Source organism: Cucumis melo, chromosome 4, assembly GCF_025177605.1.
Source record: "Cucumis melo cultivar AY chromosome 4, USDA_Cmelo_AY_1.0, whole genome shotgun sequence".
In the NCBI taxonomy this organism is placed as follows: Eukaryota; Viridiplantae; Streptophyta; class Magnoliopsida; order Cucurbitales; family Cucurbitaceae; genus Cucumis; species Cucumis melo.
The window spans coordinates 27,207,629-27,228,285 of record NC_066860.1 but is presented as its reverse complement, the minus strand read 5'-3'; the positions used below and the strand labels follow the sequence as shown (position 1 = coordinate 27,228,285).

The following is a 20,657-nucleotide window of genomic DNA, read 5'->3' as shown; positions in this document are numbered from 1 at the left end:
TGTAGCTGTTGGAATAGGGGAGCAGCTAAGCTCTGTTCTATCCATTGTATAAGTCGTAACTAACTCTACATTAAATCTTTTAAATGATCTTGAAATCGTTAAAATCATTCTAAAACATATCTTTAATTTTTCTAATATTAACTTAATATTTAAATTTTACATTTTTAAATGCATTTTATAGCAACAAATTTTGTATTAATCATCCTCAATAGTAATTTTGAAAATGATAAATGTGATTTTGGCTATTTTAATATCACTCTAATGTTATTGTACTCATATCGATTCATATTTGTCATTTTTCCAAGGATACAACTTCTCTTCTTGCTTGCCCAGAGTTGTCCGCACATGGGTTGAAGTTTGTAGTTTGTTTCGAGCCCTTTATTTCCTCTGTGTATTTGGGTTTTAGATAAGAAGCACAGATAATATGTAGAATTTGGGGCTTCTAAACACGAAGAGAACATGGAAAATATCAAACTTGTTTGACTTTACCTAGTTTTTAAAAGCATTTTTAAGTGAGGAAAAAAAAAAGTGCCTACGACACTTAATCTAGACAATAATAGGCTACTGACTTTTTGTTTGTAGTCCAATCCCTGCTATAGGGTAAACCATTTAAAAATCTATTTGTGTATTTGATTTGGATCGAACTGACTTATCAACTAAAAAGAAAAGAAGAAAAAACTAATATTATTGATATCTTTAGATTTGGATCAATTACACCACCATTGGTGAAAATGAATTCAATGAAGGTAATTTTTTGTGTTCTTGTTTAAATGGTTGATTGAAGAGAAATTATGAAAAAGAATATTGTTTTTTTGTTGCAAGTGTAAGTAGGGGGGGAATAAAACTGATATTTACAACAATCAGATATTTTGTCTTTGTGGATGAAGATAGATGATGTTGGGTTGTTACAATAGGGACAAACACACAGCTGGCTAATGTCAGCTTCTTTTGTCTTGACAACTCACCATCATTCTCTCACTCTCAACCCCCCCATCCCCCCTTCTTCACTTAATATTCCATTTCTCTCTTTTTTTTTTTTTTTCTTTTTTGTTTTAAATACATCTCATCTTTTCCATCTTCATATAACCATATATTGTATATATATGTTACAACCACCACCATATGGTGTCATTAAAATGAAAGCAACCTTTCACAATCATTTATACAATAAAAAGAAAATATCTTGTAACTTTTATGAGTATTAAATATAGTGAATAGTGTCTCTTATAATTAATTGAGATTGAGATGTACATAAGTTAAATGTAGAAACAAGAAAGATTTTATCCATGTTGTTCTTGGATAATGAATGTTCTTTTAAGTACAACAACTATAGTGGTAAAGTTTGAAATATCGATGTGGGTGAGAATATCAAGATATTTATTATATCATACTTTTATAAAACGGTTATTTTCAAATAAGTAAATATAGCTATTGTTTGTATTATTATATTAGTAATATGTTAGATGCTTATCTTTTGTTTAATTGATTTTTATACATAATGAAAATACTGATCCACCTATCATGTTGATATCAAATCTAAATCTATGTAACGATAAAAATATTGACATGTCAATGAAACCTTCAAATTATGTGTGGGAGTGGGAGATTCTACCTCTAATTTCTAGGTAAAAAGACCAGGTCATTTACGGTCAAACTAAGCATTTTTCTAATACAACAACAACAAAAATTTTATAAAAATCTTCTAACTTTTTAAGTAACAATAATAATTATTGAATTATGGATTTTGAGGTTTTCAATACAAAAGGTAAGGGTAAAGGTAAGATATGGATTATAAGATAAGATGACAAAATTATAGGGGTTTTGGGGAGGATTAAAATAGTAATTTGATCTATAATCATTCTGCATCAAATCAAAAAAAAAATATATATATATATATATATATATATATATAGTCAACTCCGACGCGCAAGAAGAGCGTGTGAGGAAAGAATAGAAGAAAAAGAAAGAGGGTGAAAATGGAAGGACCTTAAACTAAAAACTACCGTCTCCCCACACTCAATACCGACACTTGGTTTAAGTTTAAACCTAAAAAACAAATAACAAACTTCTTTCGTTTCTAAAATCTCCCTTTTTTTACACATTAATAATTGATTAATTGATTTATTTATTCAATCAATTATCTCTATTTTTCTTTCTGCGAGCCGGCAATTTCATTCTGCGGCATCTTCTTCCCCCCTCCTCTTTTTCCTTTTTCTCTCTCTGTTTTCTCTCGATCCTTCCCTTCCTTGAGAGAGATTGGATTTTGATTCGGGATGAGGGAGATTATCAGTCTTCATATTGGTCAAGCTGGAATTCAGGTCGGTAATTCTTGCTGGGAGCTTTACTGCCTCGAACATGGCATTCAGCCCGATGGTTTGATGCCCAGGTTTGTAGTTTTCTTTTTGTTCTTACTTGATTTCTTGATCTGGGTTTCACCTATGCATCAGTATTGATCCTTGATTTTTCTTTTTCTTTTTCTTTTTCTTTTTCTTTTTTTTGACTGCATAGATTAGACTCAATTTCCCTTGTAGTGATTGGTGTGTGTAAGTGGAATTGAATTGAATTTGTGGGACTGGGTTTCGTTTATGTTTTTCTTTGGAATTTTGGGTGCTTTTTCCCGATCTCTTGATGCGTTGAGGGATTTGAGTCTTTATGAGAGATCAAAGGAGGAATATGGAAATGGGTTTTAATTTTCATTTTAATTGGATGTACCTGTATGGATCTCCTTCTAGAACTGGAATAACAAATTGAAAATTCGCGTCGAGTTAACCCAATTGATTTTGTAATCCTTTGCTCCCGGAGTTTCAAATCTAATGGCCAGTTTTTGGTGTTTGTTAAGGCTAGATAGTTTGTGGTGATGTCTATGTTGAGTAAATGAATTGTCGGGGTCTTCTTGGAGGACCTTCTCATTGAATTAATTAATTCATATTGGTTTTAATGAAATTTAAGAATGGATCTTTTGTTTTATGTAGTTTCTTTGATAGTGCATAAGAAGTCGTCGTTTGATTTTATGTTCCCTTCCAAATTATTGGTATGGCTAATTGCCGTGAATGATCTCTTATTCTAACGATGATTTGTTACCTCTGTATGCTGCAGTGACACATCGGTTGGTGTTGCACATGATGCTTTCAACACGTTTTTCAGCGAAACTGGTTCGGGCAAGCATGTTCCTAGAGCAATATTTGTGGATCTGGAACCAACTGTTATCGATGAAGTAAGGACTGGGACATACCGACAGCTTTTCCATCCGGAACAGCTCATATCTGGTAAAGAAGATGCTGCAAATAATTTTGCGAGAGGACATTATACAGGTACGTGTATTTGTGTTCCTTCAAGTTTCTCTAAAGTTTCCTTTCACTATTGTCATTCTTTACTAAGCCTACTTTATTGCATCATTCTAGTGGGCAGGGAAATAGTTGATCTATGCCTCGACCGAGTGCGAAAATTAGCCGACAATTGCACTGGTTTACAAGGGTTCTTAGTATTTAATGCTGTTGGTGGTGGAACTGGATCTGGATTGGGGTCATTACTTTTGGAACGCTTGTCTGTGGATTACGGAAAGAAGTCAAAGCTTGGATTTTCCATATATCCTTCTCCACAGGCAAGACACAAATTATAAAGGCTTTGGTATTGTACACCAAACATTTGTCATAAATTATGGTGACAAAACACTATCAAAAGGCCGCTGACCTTTTGTCAAGATTTTTCGTATTAAAAAGTTGGTTTCTTATCAGGAAAAAAATTGTTTCTGATGAGGAATACTGAGTTGACATATATTCTTTTCCACAGATTTTTCCTCATTCTCACTGTCCATTAAATTTAAATGCTACCTTCTTTGTGTGCAGGTATCTACTGCTGTGGTAGAACCCTACAACAGTGTGCTTTCCACTCATTCTCTGCTAGAACACACAGATGTTGCTGTTCTTCTTGACAATGAAGCCATTTACGATATCTGTAGGAGATCATTGGATATTGAAAGACCAACTTACACCAACTTGAACCGATTGATATCCCAAGTCATCTCTTCTTTAACCACTTCCTTGCGGTTTGATGGTGCTATCAACGTGGATATAACCGAGTTTCAAACTAACCTTGTACCTTATCCACGTATTCATTTCATGCTCTCTTCTTATGCTCCTGTGATTTCTTCTGCAAAAGCTTACCATGAGCAGCTATCCGTCCCTGAAATTACCAACGCTGTATTTGATCCCTCAAGCATGATGGTCAAGTGCGACCCTAGGCATGGAAAGTACATGGCTTGCTGTTTGATGTATAGAGGAGATGTTGTACCCAAGGATGTGAATGCTGCTGTTGCTACCATCAAAACAAAGCGAACAGTTCAATTTGTCGACTGGTGAGTTAACTGCTCTGTATTGTTAAATTATGAAGCCAATTATACTTATTAACTCTCCAGAAATTAAAAAATTCATTTGGCTCAGCATATGATTGAAATCAAGCTATAAAGTATGATGCACATCCAGAAGTAATCATCCTCAAAGGATGCTAGTTTAGTTGGTTAACTTTAGAAAAGATTCTTGCAAATCATAGGGCATACATAATTTTCTAAATGTTATGCTATGAATTAAAGTTGTGCCATGGGAATTTTCCAGGTGTCCTACTGGCTTCAAATGCGGTATTAACTATCAGCCTCCAAGTGTTGTTCCTGGGGGCGATCTCGCCAAGGTGCAGCGAGCTGTCTGTATGATAAGCAATAGCACTGCCGTTGCCGAAGTATTTTCAAGAATTGACCACAAATTTGATCTTATGTATGCTAAGCGCGCATTTGTCCATTGGTATGTGGGGGAGGGCATGGAGGAAGGTGAATTCTCCGAAGCCCGTGAGGATCTCGCTGCGCTAGAAAAGGACTATGAAGAAGTCGGAGCAGAAGATGTCGATGAAGAGGAAGAAGGGGAAGATTATTGAACCCGTGAATAATAATATACCCTGTGTATCTTTTTTTTTTCCGTTGTTTTTGTGTTTGTTTCTTGTTAAGTCAAGTTGTGCAATGTTTCATACATGGTGATATATCTTGAAGGTGTGGTTTCTGTTCTTTTGTACGATTCTGGGGTCTGTCATTCTATTGATTTCGAAATTTTACAGTGTTTAGAAACTACTTTGCAAAGTTTATTATAAGGAGATGAGGTTTCTGTAAAGATCTTTCCGAGGAGTTCCCTTCGAAACGTTCTCGGATTTTCACCTCGTGGAATCCACAATTCGTATTGAAAAAGGCCAAGTGTTTTTGGCATAGCTTCTAAGTAACTTTGGATAACAATATGTTCTTTTGATTTAATTATTTCATGTTTAAGAAATATATAGGAGTCGCTTATCTTAAGGCTGGGTTTGGATTTAATCTTTTTGAGAGATTTTGAAGGATCTGAGAATGTCTAAATTTCGAACGTATACTAATAAAGATATCACATTTGAACATAGTTAGAACTTTGATAGTAAAAATGTTTGAAATATTTACAAAGTTTCAAATCATACTTCAATATTTTTTATTTATTTTGCTATACTTTAAAATATTTCAAAATTTAGTTATACTTATGAATATTTGTAATAGATTTGTAGGTTTGTAATTTAAAACAACTATCTATTAAATTTTATATATACATGTGTATAATTTGTTGGATAATATTTTGATTTCTCTTTTACTCCTTTTTTTTCTATAAATTTTTATTTTACCATTTGTAGATAGGTCACACTTCTTCAAATAAAGGTGGTTGATATCTTTCAAGATGAGATAAGATTATTCAAATACATATATTTATTATTAAGTACAATAAACACGACTTAATATCAATATGTTGTGATTATTCGGAAAGAAATAGTTACCTATTGAATCTGTGTGTTCTTGTATTCAAGGTGAAATACATTTTAAATTTCTAAATAACTATGCATGGTTGAAAGAAATAAAATACTAAATAGAAAAATTGACAAAAAGAAGTAATAGAAAGAAAAAGAAGGAGAAGGAGAAATATTTGACCCAGGGGGGTAATTAAAAAAAATTATGTACTACTGTTTTTCTTATGACATCAAATATTAATTTTAAGAAAACAAAACATTTATATATGTCAAATATTTGTATTTAAGTTTATTTAGAAAGTTAACTAAATGAGAAATTTTAATGAATAGAAAAAGAAAAAACCTTTACAAAACACAGCAAAAGAAGAACGCAGTAGATTTTATAAATAGTTTCAATTATTGTTATATTTTAAATATTATTTTAAAACTTTAATTAAGTTATATATGGAATGGTAAGAAAATGAAATATTTAATAAATGATAAATTTTGGAGAATATTTATAAAATACCACAAAATTTCATATAATAAAAGTTTATTATTTTAATAGAATTATTAAGTATTTTAATTTATTTTATTATATTTAAAAATATATAATAAGCGAAGAACTTATTTAACTTAATCCTTTCGTTAAATCTAAAAACATTTATACGCATTGTGGCTTAAAATAATTTCACATAGAAGAATGAAAGTGAAACTTTATTCACTTATTTATTATTTTTATGAAAGCAAAAACTCAAGATAATGGTAAGTTAAAATTGTTTATTTCCAAAAACCTCGAGGAAAGAAGAGAAGGGAAAAAGAAAAACCCTACGTTATACGTAGTACTGTTTCTTCTCCTCTTCCTCTCCCTCTCCCTCTCCCTCCCCCTCCCCCTCTCACTTGCTCCTCCTGATTTCCCTCGCCGTCCTCCTAATTGTTGCTGGTATTGTCTCAATCTTCATTTAGGTTTTCTTTTATCCCTTGAATGACTCACACTTCAGCTCATTTGATGACAAAATGCATAAGTTCTGATTTGTAGATTATAGTTGGTTTTAACGAGCTTCTGATTAGAACATCCATCGCTGAATTCTAACAGCTCGTTTCATCCATAGCTTCTCGCTTTCTTTCTCAGAAATTCTCTATATATTCTCACTGTGAGTTTTTCGTCTTATACAAATGTTGTTGTGATTTTCATGTCAGATTTTTGTTGTCGAATTATACTCTATATCGGCCTCTCATAGCCTCAGCTGTGTCGCTTGCCTTTGAACTTTAGAGGCTCCAAGCAGGGAGTAACGCTCTCTTGGTAGTTGGTACGGACTTCCCATTGTGTTGATACGACCAGAGTGTTAGACGTAGGCATGGAAATAAACCTTGCAGACATTCCTTTCGACTTGGACTTCCATCCATCCGATCAATTGGTTGCAGCTGGTGTGATCGGGGGCAATCTCCACTTGTACTTTCCCTTTCATGTTTTCTATTTTATTTGATTTCATTTGCGTTTCTTCAATCACTTGTCAAATTCTACGTTCGTCTTTGCAGGTACCGTTATGATGCAAATGCTTTACCCCAAAAGTATGGTAATCGTTGGTTTTCTTCCCCCCATATGCACTTCGCACAAATTTATTTGAACTCCTGTAACCTACAGTATAAATAGTTTCTTTTTTTTTTTTTTTAACAAGAGAGAACTTTTTCATCTTGCACAAGTTTATTTGAACTCCTCTAACCTACAGTTATAAGTAGTTTATACTCTACTCATGCTCGTTTGAACTTTTCTGTCTATTTTAGGCTTTTTAAAGTTCGAGCGCATGTCAAATCTTGCAGAGCTGTTAGATTCATCAATGATGGGCGTGGTATAGCTTTTTCTTTTTTTGCTTGTTTTTTATTTTTTGCTTCCTTTGGCAAGAAATTATTGGTGTTTTCAACCTTTAAATGATTGGGTTGTTGTCTGTATAACAGCAATTTTGACAGGTTCCTCAGACCATTCCATTCTCTCTACAGACGTGGAGACTGGTTCTGTTATTGCTCGTCTTGAAGATGCACATGAGTATATTCCTTTCCTTCTGTTTTCAGTTTGTCCATTTTCACGCATATGCAATGAAATGTAAGATTGAGTAATATGATTGTCCACTTTGTTCTACAGTGAAGCAGTCAGTAAACTGATCAACATAACCTCGGAAACAATTGCTTCAGGGGATGACAATGGTGCCATCAAGGTTCTTTTATTGTCACTGTTTTTTCTGTTTTCTAATTTTATGTTACCTCTATGCTTTGGAGATTTAATGGATATTGAAAGTCCACAAAATTAAAGACTGATGTATCTTTCAAGGTATGGGATACCAGACAACGTTCTTGCTGCAGTTCTTTCAAAGCCCATGAAGATTATATTTCAGATATGACCTATTCATCTGATTCCACAAAGCTTTTGGCAACAAGGTAATCCTTGCAGTAATTACTATTTGATTTCAATTTTATTATCTTAAATTCTAGAAGATTTCTGAAGTTTGTTAAACTTGAATCATTTTTTGGTAGACCCTAGACTGAAGTATGGTTAGCGTTGAGGCACACGCCTTGGCGCTGTCCTTGTGCCTTGCTTCAAAGCCAGACTCCCTTAATGAAGCCAAAGCGTGTTGAAGTTGTGGGCCTTAGCAATGCAATTTCTTTCTTTCTCTCTCTTTAACTTAGAAACTCATGAATGTTCTTAAAACATATTCATCTTTTCCTGAAAGCTCTACTCATTAAATTTTCATTTCTTTTATTCATAATACTACTTTTCTTTGTATATTCATAAATTATTTATATTTTCTGTTGTGTGCCCATAAGTAATGTTTTTTAGTGCCTCAGACTTAGGCCTTGTGGGCTGTTGTGGTTTAGTGCACCTCTAAGTTTATAAATTGCTGGGTATGACAGTGATTTTGTAAATTTATATAGGTTTGAGATCACTTAAAGTTAGGAACAAAAAATCTTGTTTCTTATCTACACAGTTCTTACGTAAATTTATGACGATTCAAGAATCGACTTTATGAATTCCTATTAGTCATCTACTTGATTCTACCCTCTTTTCCATTTGAAGAATTTAGACGAGAAATTGGCTGCATCATGAATTATATTAACAAATTAGGCCAATAATGTTGTCAAAACTTGCTTCTTTGATTTTATTGCCTTTTTTAACATTTTGTTTTTTCTCTTGGTTTTGAAGTGGAGATGGGTCTCTATCTGTATGGAATCTTAGAAGAAACAAGGTTAGCCATTCCAAGTTTTTATGATGTAATTTGTGTGATAACAATGTTTACTGTTTTCAATTTTCATTTTATGTGCTATTTTGATGCGGATTTAAACTTGCTTTGACTTTTCAGAAGTTTGTTAAAACAATCTCTTTTGCATCTCACGTAGATTGGTCCTATTTAAATGCAGATCCATGCTCGATCTGAGTTTTCAGAAGAAGAACTACTATCTGTTGTTACCATGAAGGTAGATTCACATATGATAGAGATTGATCATATTCTTGACAAACATTTACATATTTGCTTCTGAAAGCTGTTATTTTCATTCTGATGGTGTAGATTGTTTAAGCTTTTTTTTTTCTATAGCTCCAGTTCTCTTATGTTCAATTGGAGAAGTCTTTTGTATGATTTCATAAATTGTTTCTTATTTAGAAAAAAAAAAAAAAAAAAAAAAGAAGAAGAAAAAAAGATAGTCATTGGGGCTTGTTGATATCTTATTTCTCACCCCATCTTTTGCAAATTTTTTTGAAACTTTTTTAAACTCAGATTCAAATATGACAAACCAATCTGTTTAAGAGTATACTTTGTTATCTTTTAAAAATATTTTTGGGCCTCAATTATATGGCAATTTTGTTTCTCTAATGTAAAGATTAAATGCAAGCAAAGAATTCTTGCTCAAACTGTATTTTTATTATTTTTATCCCCCCTAACTTGAAGTATTCTGACTTCCTCATCGCCCCTCCACATTTTACCCAAGGAGATTAAAGAGGGAAAAATTAATTTTAAAAAATTCTTCAACACTTCATGTGTTGGGGAAGTATCTGAACTGCCAAGAAGAATTTGCTAACTGAGTGCGAATAAATATTTATTCCCCATATCATAAATAACATGTTATTTTAACTTTCTCACTTTTTCTTATTTCTTTTATGGTTTTTCTTTCTGTATGTGGTCAGAATGGACGCAAAGTCATCTGTGGATCACAAAATGGAACTCTATTACTGTATTCATGGGGTTTCTTCCAGGACTGCAGGTGTACATATATGTTTTTTTTTCTTGAATATGTATGATGTATTGGTTTGATCATTTTAATGAAATCAGGAATTCATTCTTGTGATTGGATGTATTAATTATATTGGTGCCAATTTCCTTTTTTTTTTTCTTTATTGATTTGTTTCTCATTTCTTTTGTTTTAACTTTGTTCTTCTTCAGTGATCGCTTTGTTGATGCCTCTCAAAATCCTGTGAATGCATTGCTAAAGGTAAGAGCTTATGTAAGGTCTAGTAGTATTGTCATTTTTTAATATCTTTTAAGGAAAATTTCAATTACCATACCAGTTCTTTCCTTCCTTTTAGCTTGATGAAGACCGGGTCATTGTTGCATCTGAGAGTGGACTCATCAGGTGAGAATTTGATAAGTAGATGCAATCCTATTTTGGTCCACATACAGAAGAGCATGTGTTTTATCTTCTCTGTATTATAGTTCACTTATTTGTGTGTTATTTTCGTTAGTCTGGTAGGTATATTGCCCAATAGAGTAATTCAACCAATTGCAGAACACTCTGACTACCCTGTGGAGCGTCTTGGTAAGATATTTTTCCATTTTGGCTGATATTAAGTAACCAACTTGTATTCATTTTATCAATGAGTTGAAGACCTGAGTTTCTTTGACTGTTAGGCATATCATTTGAGCTCTTTTTGGTCTTAATTAGCTACTTTTCTTTAGTTTGTTTTTCTATTCATGTTTAGCATAATATTTTAACAAATTTGTCTTATCTTGTAGCTTTCTCCCATGACAGAAAGTTTCTCGGCAGTATTTCACATGATTACATGATAAAGGTAGGTCCCCCCCCCCCCCCAACTGTTTTGGTCAGCTCATTTTTAGGTTCAATCCCAATTGAACTATCAGTCCAAACCATCATGGGCTGGCCTATGGAGACATAGTCTCAATAAATGACCAAGAAGTCATGGGTTCAATCCATGGTAACTACCTACTTAGGAATCAATTTCTTATGAGTTTTCTTGATATCCAAATGTTGTAGGGTCAAATAAGTTGTCCATTGAGATTAATTGAGGTGTGTGTTAGCTGACCAATACACTGGTATAAAAAAAACATACTAACCGGACCAAAACTTTTGTTGCCATTGTTCTTCAGTTAATTTTAGTGAAAGTATGGTTTCTCATATATACGTGTGTCTATATATTTATATAAAGGAAAAACGAATCATAAACAAACAAACAAGTTGTGAAGTGGGGGCCACAAAGGTGAATTTGTTACAATGGCAGAGAGGCTAGAGTACACAGTTGAAGGACTTGTATGAGGGTTATCTTTTCTTTTTTTTAGCTGATTTCTGTTGAGAGAGTCCTCTTAGGAGAATTGGGAGAGGTGAGAAACCCTCGAAACTCGTTTCCTCTAATTGAGTATTAAATAGGCAAGGCCTATCATTATCCCAATCTAGATACTAATGTCATGTGTTGTAGTTGTTGTCCAGAAAAATTATTCAAGATGTGTAAGTCGGCCCAATTCATCTATGTTAACAATTATTTTTGTTGACATTGTGGGGATGGCTTATCCCCTTGTCCTCGAAGTTGTTTTGTTGAGGCCGTGGGCTGTTTTTTTAAGATATTCTTTGTTTCTCATAGAAAAGGGTATTTTCATTTTTAATTTTTATGATTTATAAAACCTCCATCTCTGTGTTATTGTTTGCGCAGCTGTGGGATATGGATTTATTGCAAAGTTCTGGAAATGCCCCGACTACAGTAGAAGCAAGTGCAAGTGTCAATAGTTTTACTTTCACGTAAGCCTCACATTTGGATTTTGATTTGGATTTAAATTTATATCACAGTTTGGATTAAAAAGATTTTGCTTGGTATAGGTGGTTGCTTCAAATTGCTAATAGAAGAAATTAAGACTTAATTCTAGTGAAATGAACCAAGTAAATTGATAGTTGATTGGGTTTTCTCTCCATTTTGCTTTTCCTATTGAGAGATTTTCACACAAATTATAAATTTCACATAACGTTTGTTGAACAAAATGATATAAAAATTAGTTTAGAATTTAAATTATTCAACCCCTTGGCTTAGGGGTGTAAATGGATATATTCTAAAAAAGATGTGCGTGTGATGTTTATAGTCTGTTGGTTATATCTTCTTTTCTTGTTGGCTTATGTTTTTTACTACAATTTTCTGCTATTTACAGGGAGGACTAGAAGAAAAAAGATCCGAGGAAAAGGACCAAACAAATAGTAATGAGAACAAATTGTCATTTTGTACTATATTTAGGGTTTAGGGTTTAGCCTCATAACATGTTAAACTCTAAAGACATTATTTTTTTACAAAGTTTTGCCATATTCTCATTCTCATTTAGGATAGCATCAATTTATATGATCTCAAAGCAGACAAATAATTATGATGTGTTTTTTCGAGATGGTGCCAAACAAGTGATTGTTGATTTTCTCCTAGAATCTTTTAAAAGATATCCAATTGAAGTGCTTTATTTGAATTTGGTATTACTATTGTTTAGTTCAAACTTTGACATTCGGAAGCATTTCTCCGTGATTTGGTTGCTTTTTTGTTTTTTCGCAAATTGCAATTTCTATTTATTGCTCCGAACAAATGGAACGATGCGTTTTGGGCCAACAAAAGTTAAGGACAAAGCTTTTCTGTAACAATATTATCGTAAGAAATTTAAATGAATGTTTTTCATTAGTGAATTTTGCTTGTGTATACCTCGAAGCATCTGCCTCCATTGTTAGGGTTTGAATTTACACTTTGGCACTTGAAAATAGTATAGGAGATTGTGATGGTCAGCAGAATTTTGCTTTTCGATAGTGTTGACCAAAGGTGGTTGGCGTGGGTGGTCACTAGAGTGTCTACTAGTATTGATGATCACTAAAGGTTGTTGTGCAAAGTTTTCACTACGAACTAGAGGTGGTTGTCGAAGGTTTCGTCATAAATGGTTAGTGGTAGCTATAACAACATAGTAGGTGATGAGAAGTAGCAGATTTAGAAATTTTGTCGATAAAAATAAATTGAGTAAGTGTAAATGGATGACGAGAACCTAAATATAATGAGTTAGAAGACAATTTTATCATTAAGCTCTCTTTTGATATTGATATTATTTATATATATATATCTATATTATATAAAAAGTATAATATTTAAGAATTCTAGCATTCTGAACTTAAATTGAATTCGTCGAATGAAAATGAGACAGAGTTTATTGATGACTTTTTTGTAATTTAAAAAGTTATAGAAGATATATACCATTAACCACTCAAAAACTTATTTTTATAAAAGTTGATTTCTAGTGTATATTAAATCAAATTAATTTATGTACTCGTTTTTTTCAGTTCAAAAGTTATTTTAAATAGCGGTGAAATGCGTCAAAACAAGCATTGAGGCACAATAGTTTAAGGCTGCCCAAGTAAACAATGATGGGTAAATGGAGAAGCAGCCTCCAAGTCCCAAAAACAGATCTCTAATTATTGATTGAGTCAACAACAAAAATAAAAAGTCCCAACTTGTCACCTAATTCCTTTCTTAAATTAATTTTATTTACCCTCTTACATTAAAATATTAATTATTAAACACTCACATGGACTGCAACGTCACCGTTTTTAATATTAACAATTAATTAAAAGTTTAAATGCTGACATACAATGTTGACTTCATTATTACCTGTTCTTTTTATTAAAATTAACATACCTTAAAGAAAATTATATATGAAGTTTTACAATTTCACGTAAAATCCTTTTGATTCCATGTGCACCATCCATAAATAAGCAAATTGATAAAATAAAATTAACAAACTATTTCAAAAAAAATTAGTGTAGAATCCTGAATTAATATTGGTCGGGATTTTAAGGAAAAAGCTAAATTAATCGATTATATTAAAAAATTAAGTTTATAGTAAATTTAGATAATCAATCTGATACGAAGTTTACTGTCTTCAATTATTATAATATGATTATATAAAAAATTATGTGATTGATTATTATAAAAATATGATTATATGAAGTTGGTTGCTCAATTCTTAATTTGCATCGAGTCCAACTCAGATTAATCATTGTGAATTAGTACAACTCTAAAAGTAATATAAACATTATTTAAAAGCGAAACCTTCAAAACCAAACTCCAAGTTTCTGATTTTTATATTTTAAAAAGAAATGAACAACTCTTTGTATTAAAGTTAACCCATCATCAATTATTAAATATTGAAAAATCATGTATTATTATCAAGTTAGCTTAGTTCAGTGTTAATTGATATAATATGTCATCTTACATCTTAAGAGGGGTGGAAGGTTCAATTTCTCATCCCTAACGTCGTTGTACTAAAAAATATAATTATTAAATTTTATTAGAAAAACCACTATTAAATTTAATTAAATACATGTTAGATTTTATAAATCGTAAAAAAACCATTGTTAAATTTAACAAGATACACCGATCCAAATTATCAGTGTTTTCTCTATGGTTATTGTCTGTCCAGAATTCAGATGAACTTACTTCTTTTGAGACCTCACGAGTCCCACTTAGCTGTTTAAGCTCTTCTTCATGAGTACTCCTTTTGAACTCTCTTCTGGTTTTTTTAGCTTCTCTTGAGCTTACCTCTCGAGTCCTACTGAGTTGTGTCTAAGCTCTCTTCCACGAGTGTTCTAAACTTCTCCCATAGATTCTTATGAACTAACAAAATTGGGTTAATTAATATAGTAATTTTGTATTATATTATGATCTCATTTCACTTGAGTCTACTTAAATGAGTATTTCCAATAAATCATAAATGTAATGTTTTTCAAATTTCATGAATTAGAAAGATAGTAACGTATATTTTACCATTTATAAAAATAATAATAAAATAAAATATAATATATTTTTGTATTTATAAAATATGAACCAAACTAATATTTAAGATGTATTAAAAAGTTTGTGGATTAAAAATCAACCGAATAAAAAATAGAATGATTCAGATCTTCATTGATTTCACTTGGAAGCCTAAAGAATACCCAAAGACTCATCGTGTAAAATACAAAAAATGTCTCGTCAACCACACCGTCAATAACGTGTGTGTAACATATTTTAAAAATAAATACATAATAACGTGTGTGTAACATATTTTAAAAATAAATACATGATATTGACGGGATGTGACTTTTGGAAATAGGATACAATGATGTCACGGATGAAATTTACTAAATTTGTAATTTTAAAAAAAAATTTGCTATATATTTGATTATTATTTTTAAAACTTCTACCCATTATAATTAGTTTAATTAAAACTATAAAATTTGCTATGTTTCATGACTAGTAATGAAAAAGGAAAAAAATCTAGTTTTTATTTGATTTGTACATTACGAAATGTTGCAATTTTAGTTCGTAGGTTCTGAACTTGATTTCAATTTAGGTCCTATAGTTTAAATAAGAAAACTGTAAAAAAAATGGTAAAATAGACAAACTATTGGCACAATGAAGTGTGAGGAATTTGTCTTTTTAGTATATATTCTTTTGCCATAAAGTGTAAATAGTTTATATTTTTACTATAATTATTGAAAAATCTCCTTTAAAATATTACACTTTTTACTCTTAAAATTTTGAGTTATTTTTCAAAATTTAGAATTTTAATCTCGTTCTTTTTTACAAATTGTTCACTTTCAATTTTGACATTAATGTCTATTAATTAATGTAAAACACTTAATTTTAAAATCAATTTTAACGGTGATGAAAAATAGCCAGATTTAATTATTTATAAAATGAAACATTTTAAAATTTAAGAACTAAATTGAAATTTAACTCGTTTCTAAAAATAAAATTGAAATCAAACTCAAATTTTAAGATTAAGAAGATGTATGAAATACTGTGTTAAGTTATAAAGTATGAATTAATATGTTAGAGTTATAAAGTTTGTGTTTAGATGCAGAGTTGTAAACGAAGTTTTATTGGGAAAAAGAAATTTTTGGATAAAAAATATTGAAAATAAAAAGTAAAAGTAAAAGAAAAAGATATTTAATATTAAGACAAAGAGAGCTACACAATATTAAAATCCCAAAAGAAAAGGCAACATGAGTTTGGACAGAAACAGATTCTAACTGTTGCTCTCTTTCTCTCTCTCTCTCTCATCATCCCCATGGAATTGAAAATTCCACAATCAGAACCCCTCTTCTTTGACCTTTCTTCACTTTGAAATTTTGTTATTTGAAGAAATGGGTTTCGTCTTTGCTACCAAATTTGCCCATTCTTTACAACAAACCATTCCTAATTCCTTCATTTCTCTGTTTCCTCCATGCCTCAATCTCCACTTCCATGGAGGTCCTTCTCCTCCTCCACTTCTTCTTCTACTTCTTCTTCCAACTGGTTTCGTGGCCTTTTCTTCATCCCCACTTGTTTAGCTCTCAATTCCTCCATCTTCATTCTCTTCTACATCTCTTCCACTTCTACTCCTAATCATTTCCCCTCCCAAATCCCTTCTCATTTCCCTGATTCCTCTTCTCGCCCCGTTTCTTCCCTTAATCTTTCCATTACAACTCTTCGGGTTTCTCAGAAGATCAGTTTACAGGACGACAATGGCGGTCCCCCTCTGCCTCAGATTCAGACTCAACCCTTTTCTCCTCTTCCCTCATTTGGTAAAACCCTTTTTCTTCTTCTTCTTTTCAATGGAGGAAATGGGAATTATCTGTATGACTTTTGTACTGAATGGTTGATTGATTAATGTTATAGGTTTTGGATTTTGATGTGGGGTTCTTTATTTTTTCTATTTATTTTTCATATGGCTGGGTGGGTTGAATCTCTAAATTTTGAGGTCCATGTTATTGATGGCAGCTGGGTTAGACTCCCTTTTGCTAATATGAGGTGGGTAAATGAGTTTAGAGTTGTGATTTTCTTCCAGTTTGTTTGGTTACCTAGAATTGTAGGCGAAAGGAAATATGTACGTTGAATCATTGCTAAATCTACAAATTTGGACTAATTTGATAACGGTTTGGTTTTTAGATTTTAATTTTTGAAACTTGAGCTCTTGAACATCTCTTTCCACCTCTTTCTCATTTGTTATCTATTTTGTACATGTTTTAAAAAATTAAGCTAAAATTTGAAGACAGGAAAAATAAGAAGTTTGTTTTTGTTTTTTAGAAGTTACCAAATAATACAACTTTGGTAAGAAAGATGCAAATCATCATAAAAAATTGAGAGAAAAATAATCTTCAAAACAAACTATCATAATTGAAAATAGTTACTAAAGAAGACTTTAATCGTCCATTTGCAACTCAATAATGGATGATATTCATTGACGAGGAGGAAAATGATTTGTATAGTTGAATTGTTCAGTTAATAGGTTGATGTATGTTTGATCATCTATTCAAATTATTAATGGTTTTGAGTTGAGCTTCCTCTGTTTTCTCCTCCTTCTACGGTACAATCACTTTCCTAACTTGCCTTAATGGATGCCCTGCTTGTGTGTGTTTTAGGAAGGGGAAGTCATGAACAAACCGAGGGAGTGTTCCATGATGAAGAGTTATTTCTTGAAGACTACAAAGAAATGAACAAAAGCTTCAAGATCTATGTTTATCCTCACAAAAGAAGCGATCCCTTTGCACGTTCTTTGTTGCCAGAGGACTTTGAGCCCCATGGCAACTATGCTAGTGAGAGTTACTTCAAGAAATCTCTCTTCAAAAGCCATTTCATCACAAATGATCCCAAGGAGGCCGACTTCTTTTTCCTTCCGTTCTCGATCACTGGCCTCCGCAATGACCGTCGGGTTAGTGTTAGCGGTATCCCCAACTTCATTCGAGATTACATCTTCGATGTTAGCCACAAGTATCCATATTGGAATAGAACGGGTGGGGCGGATCATTTCTATGTTGCGTGCCATTCGGTTGGACGATCCGCTATGGATAAATCAAGTGAAGCTAAGTCAAGCATTGTCCAAGTTGTTTGCTCTTCTAGCTACTTCTTAACGGGCTATATTTCCCATAAGGATGCAGCTCTGCCTCAAATCTGGCCTAGGAAAGATGAACCTCCAAATCTTGCTTCTTCAAAGAGGTGAGTTTATGGATAATAGTGATGGATCTTCCTTTGGTTTAATAGTTAGTTTATTGATGTGAATGTAATGTCAATGTGAGGTGATGATTAATTATTCGTTCTTTTAGGACGAGGTTGGCGTTTTTTGCAGGAGCAATGAACTCCCCGACACGTCAAGCGCTTATTCAAGTGTGGGGTAAGGATTCAGAAATCTTTGCTTATTCGGGTCGTCTTAAGACACCTTATGCTGATGAACTACTCAGAAGCAAGTTCTGCCTTCATGTCAAAGGCTTCGAAGTAAACACTGCCCGAGTTGGAGATTCTATCTTTTATGGATGCGTTCCAGTGATCATTGCCAACTACTATGACCTCCCCTTTGGTGATATCTTGAATTGGAAGAGCTTTTCGGTTGTTGTAACGACATCAGATATCCCGAGGTTAAAGGAAATCCTCAAGGGAATCAATGATGAGCAGTATGCAAGATTGCAAAGTAATGTATTGAAAGTGCGTAGACACTTTAAATGGCATTCTTCTCCGGTTGATTATGATACTTTTCATATGGTTATGTATCAGTTATGGCTTCGAAGAACTTCGGTTCGACTTCCATTACTGGATTAGTGATGATGAACAATTGATCTTTGGCAAGGTGAATGAGATTCTTTGGCTCCAACTCTTGCATTCGAAGTTTTGTATATATTTTTTTTCCCTACATTGTTGTAGGTACTGGTTCTAAACATTTGCGTGTGATATTTTTATTTGTTCATGTAATTAATTTAATACTAAGTTTATCAAATCTTTACTATATTAAAAGGAGAGATCCGAAAGAATATTTTTTTTACCTTCCTTATCCCTCCTACATATTGAAAATTCCAATCATTCTCATAATCAAACATGTCTATGTAGGTTACATATTGAAAGTGGAGGTTTCAATTAATATTGATCTACTTTATGACTCAATAATAAGCAATTGCAAAGGTTAAATTATGCATTCTCCCCTAACCATTGAAGCCAATTAAAAAGACTTATTATTATTATATTATAATTATATCTATAAATAGGGGTGTTCATGGTTCGGTTTGAAGCTGAAACCACATCGAACCATAAAATGTAAAAAAAATCTCATCTGAAATCACACTGAACCGCTCACCTATGTCAAACCGATACGAAACCGAACTGCTTATACATAAATAAAATCGGATTGAAACTGAATCGCTTATGCATGAATATTAGAATCAAAATCAAAGTGTATAAATGTTGTTCCACCTTTAGTTATTGGATCTCATGCCTTAGTGACACCGAGATGAAAGCTTCTGCTTTTAGTTATGTTATATGTATATGTATGTATGTATGTATGTATATATATATATATATATATATATATATATATATATATATATATATATATATATATATATATATAATTATTATATTTGAATAAAGCGGTTCAGTTTTAGAATCAGTTTAATTTCTTAAACCGAACCGAACCGTATAAGAAGTGGTTTCAATTTAAACGAAACCAAACTGAACCACATGCATTCGGTTTTAGTTCGATTTTGATTTGATTGCAGTTTGTTTCGGTTTTCAATCGTTTTTTGAACACCCCTATCTATAAGCAATGAATGAAATCTCTCCACATTCTAAACCCTCTAAATTTTTCTCTTTAACTTTTCAAATTCTACAACAAATTGAATATGACACATTTTTCTCTTCCGGATAAACAGTTTCACATATTTCCAAGAGTTTTATTGCTAAGTAGAGAAGAATTGTATCAAATGGTTTTGATTTAAGGTATATCTCAATTTTATATTCAATTTATTTTCAATAATATATATATATATATATATATATATATAATTATTTATTTATTTATGATTGTTTTTTAGTGAGTTTTATGATACGAATTTGTTGTATAAACTGAATTTTATTTGTAAAGAAAATTATGACAAAACACATGCATTTTTATTATTATTATTTTTGTACCAATTTATCTTATCTTACTACCTAATACGGAGAATTATTTTAAAACCATTTTGTTCAAATGATAATTCTCTAATTTTAATTATGTTCTTCACTTCATCCTTGCTTATTGCTTAGGTTAATATTTCATATTCTTATTGATTAAGAAGTTTTAGAATTAATTAATAATGTGTTTCTTGACACATTTAGTCTTAAATTTACAATAGCAGATTTTGTTTTTAAATATAAAAGTTGTTGTTATTGAATATTTTAATGTAGGTTGGTAATCTAAAAAAATCACTCACAGAAAAACATTCCTTAGGACATATTAAGGTTAAAATGATTCAACTATTACTAAATATTAAAAATAAAATAAAAACATTAGTTATGATACATTCAAGTTAAAATGATTTAATTGCTATTATTATTTAAAATAAAATAAAAAAATATTAATTATTTATTATCTTTTAGTTACATTCTCACGATCATTCTTAACCTAGCTATAAATATTTTGAAAGATACAAAGGTTAAAACATGAAAAATCTATTTCTTCATTTGATCGATTAAATTTCTAGATTAATTCATATAAATTTAGAAGGTTTTGTAACTTTTATTTTTATCAAATATAAAAAACTCTCTTCAACAATTTTTCTTGCAAACATTTGAATATTCACTTTTACTTAGACTTTCTTTA

The 20,657-nt window shown here is 31.7% G+C and overlaps 3 protein-coding genes across 3 annotated transcripts; all 3 read left to right on the top strand.

Annotated features, from left to right (window-relative positions):
• Positions 1 to 1,944: 1,944 nt before the first annotated feature.
• LOC103502708 (tubulin alpha-5 chain-like) lies at positions 1,945 to 5,153 on the top strand. The gene is made up of 5 exons (XM_008466740.3): positions 1,945 to 2,386; positions 3,097 to 3,311; positions 3,402 to 3,601; positions 3,846 to 4,354; positions 4,611 to 5,153. Exons 1-5 carry the CDS (start codon positions 2,274 to 2,276, stop codon positions 4,921 to 4,923), a joined length of 1,350 nt encoding a protein of 449 aa, XP_008464962.1. The 5' UTR covers positions 1,945 to 2,273; the 3' UTR covers positions 4,924 to 5,153.
• Positions 5,154 to 6,459: 1,306 nt separating this feature from the next.
• On the top strand, positions 6,460 to 12,500 carry LOC103502709 (WD repeat-containing protein 55). The gene is made up of 16 exons (XM_008466741.3): positions 6,460 to 6,724; positions 6,982 to 7,234; positions 7,321 to 7,353; positions 7,567 to 7,631; positions 7,738 to 7,825; positions 7,922 to 7,994; positions 8,108 to 8,214; positions 8,978 to 9,020; positions 9,193 to 9,249; positions 9,956 to 10,032; positions 10,212 to 10,260; positions 10,355 to 10,401; positions 10,511 to 10,584; positions 10,782 to 10,837; positions 11,711 to 11,796; positions 12,198 to 12,500. Exons 2-16 carry the CDS (start codon positions 7,140 to 7,142, stop codon positions 12,205 to 12,207), a joined length of 960 nt encoding a protein of 319 aa, XP_008464963.1. The 5' UTR covers positions 6,460 to 6,724; positions 6,982 to 7,139; the 3' UTR covers positions 12,208 to 12,500.
• A 3,555-nt stretch (positions 12,501 to 16,055) lies between these two features.
• Positions 16,056 to 18,845, top strand: LOC103502710 (probable glycosyltransferase At5g03795). The gene is made up of 3 exons (XM_008466744.3): positions 16,056 to 16,617; positions 17,455 to 18,028; positions 18,136 to 18,845. The coding sequence occupies exons 1-3, from the start codon at positions 16,278 to 16,280 to the stop codon at positions 18,623 to 18,625; spliced, it is 1,404 nt and encodes a 467-aa protein (XP_008464966.1). The 5' UTR covers positions 16,056 to 16,277; the 3' UTR covers positions 18,626 to 18,845.
• The last annotated feature ends 1,812 nt before the right edge of the window (positions 18,846 to 20,657 follow it).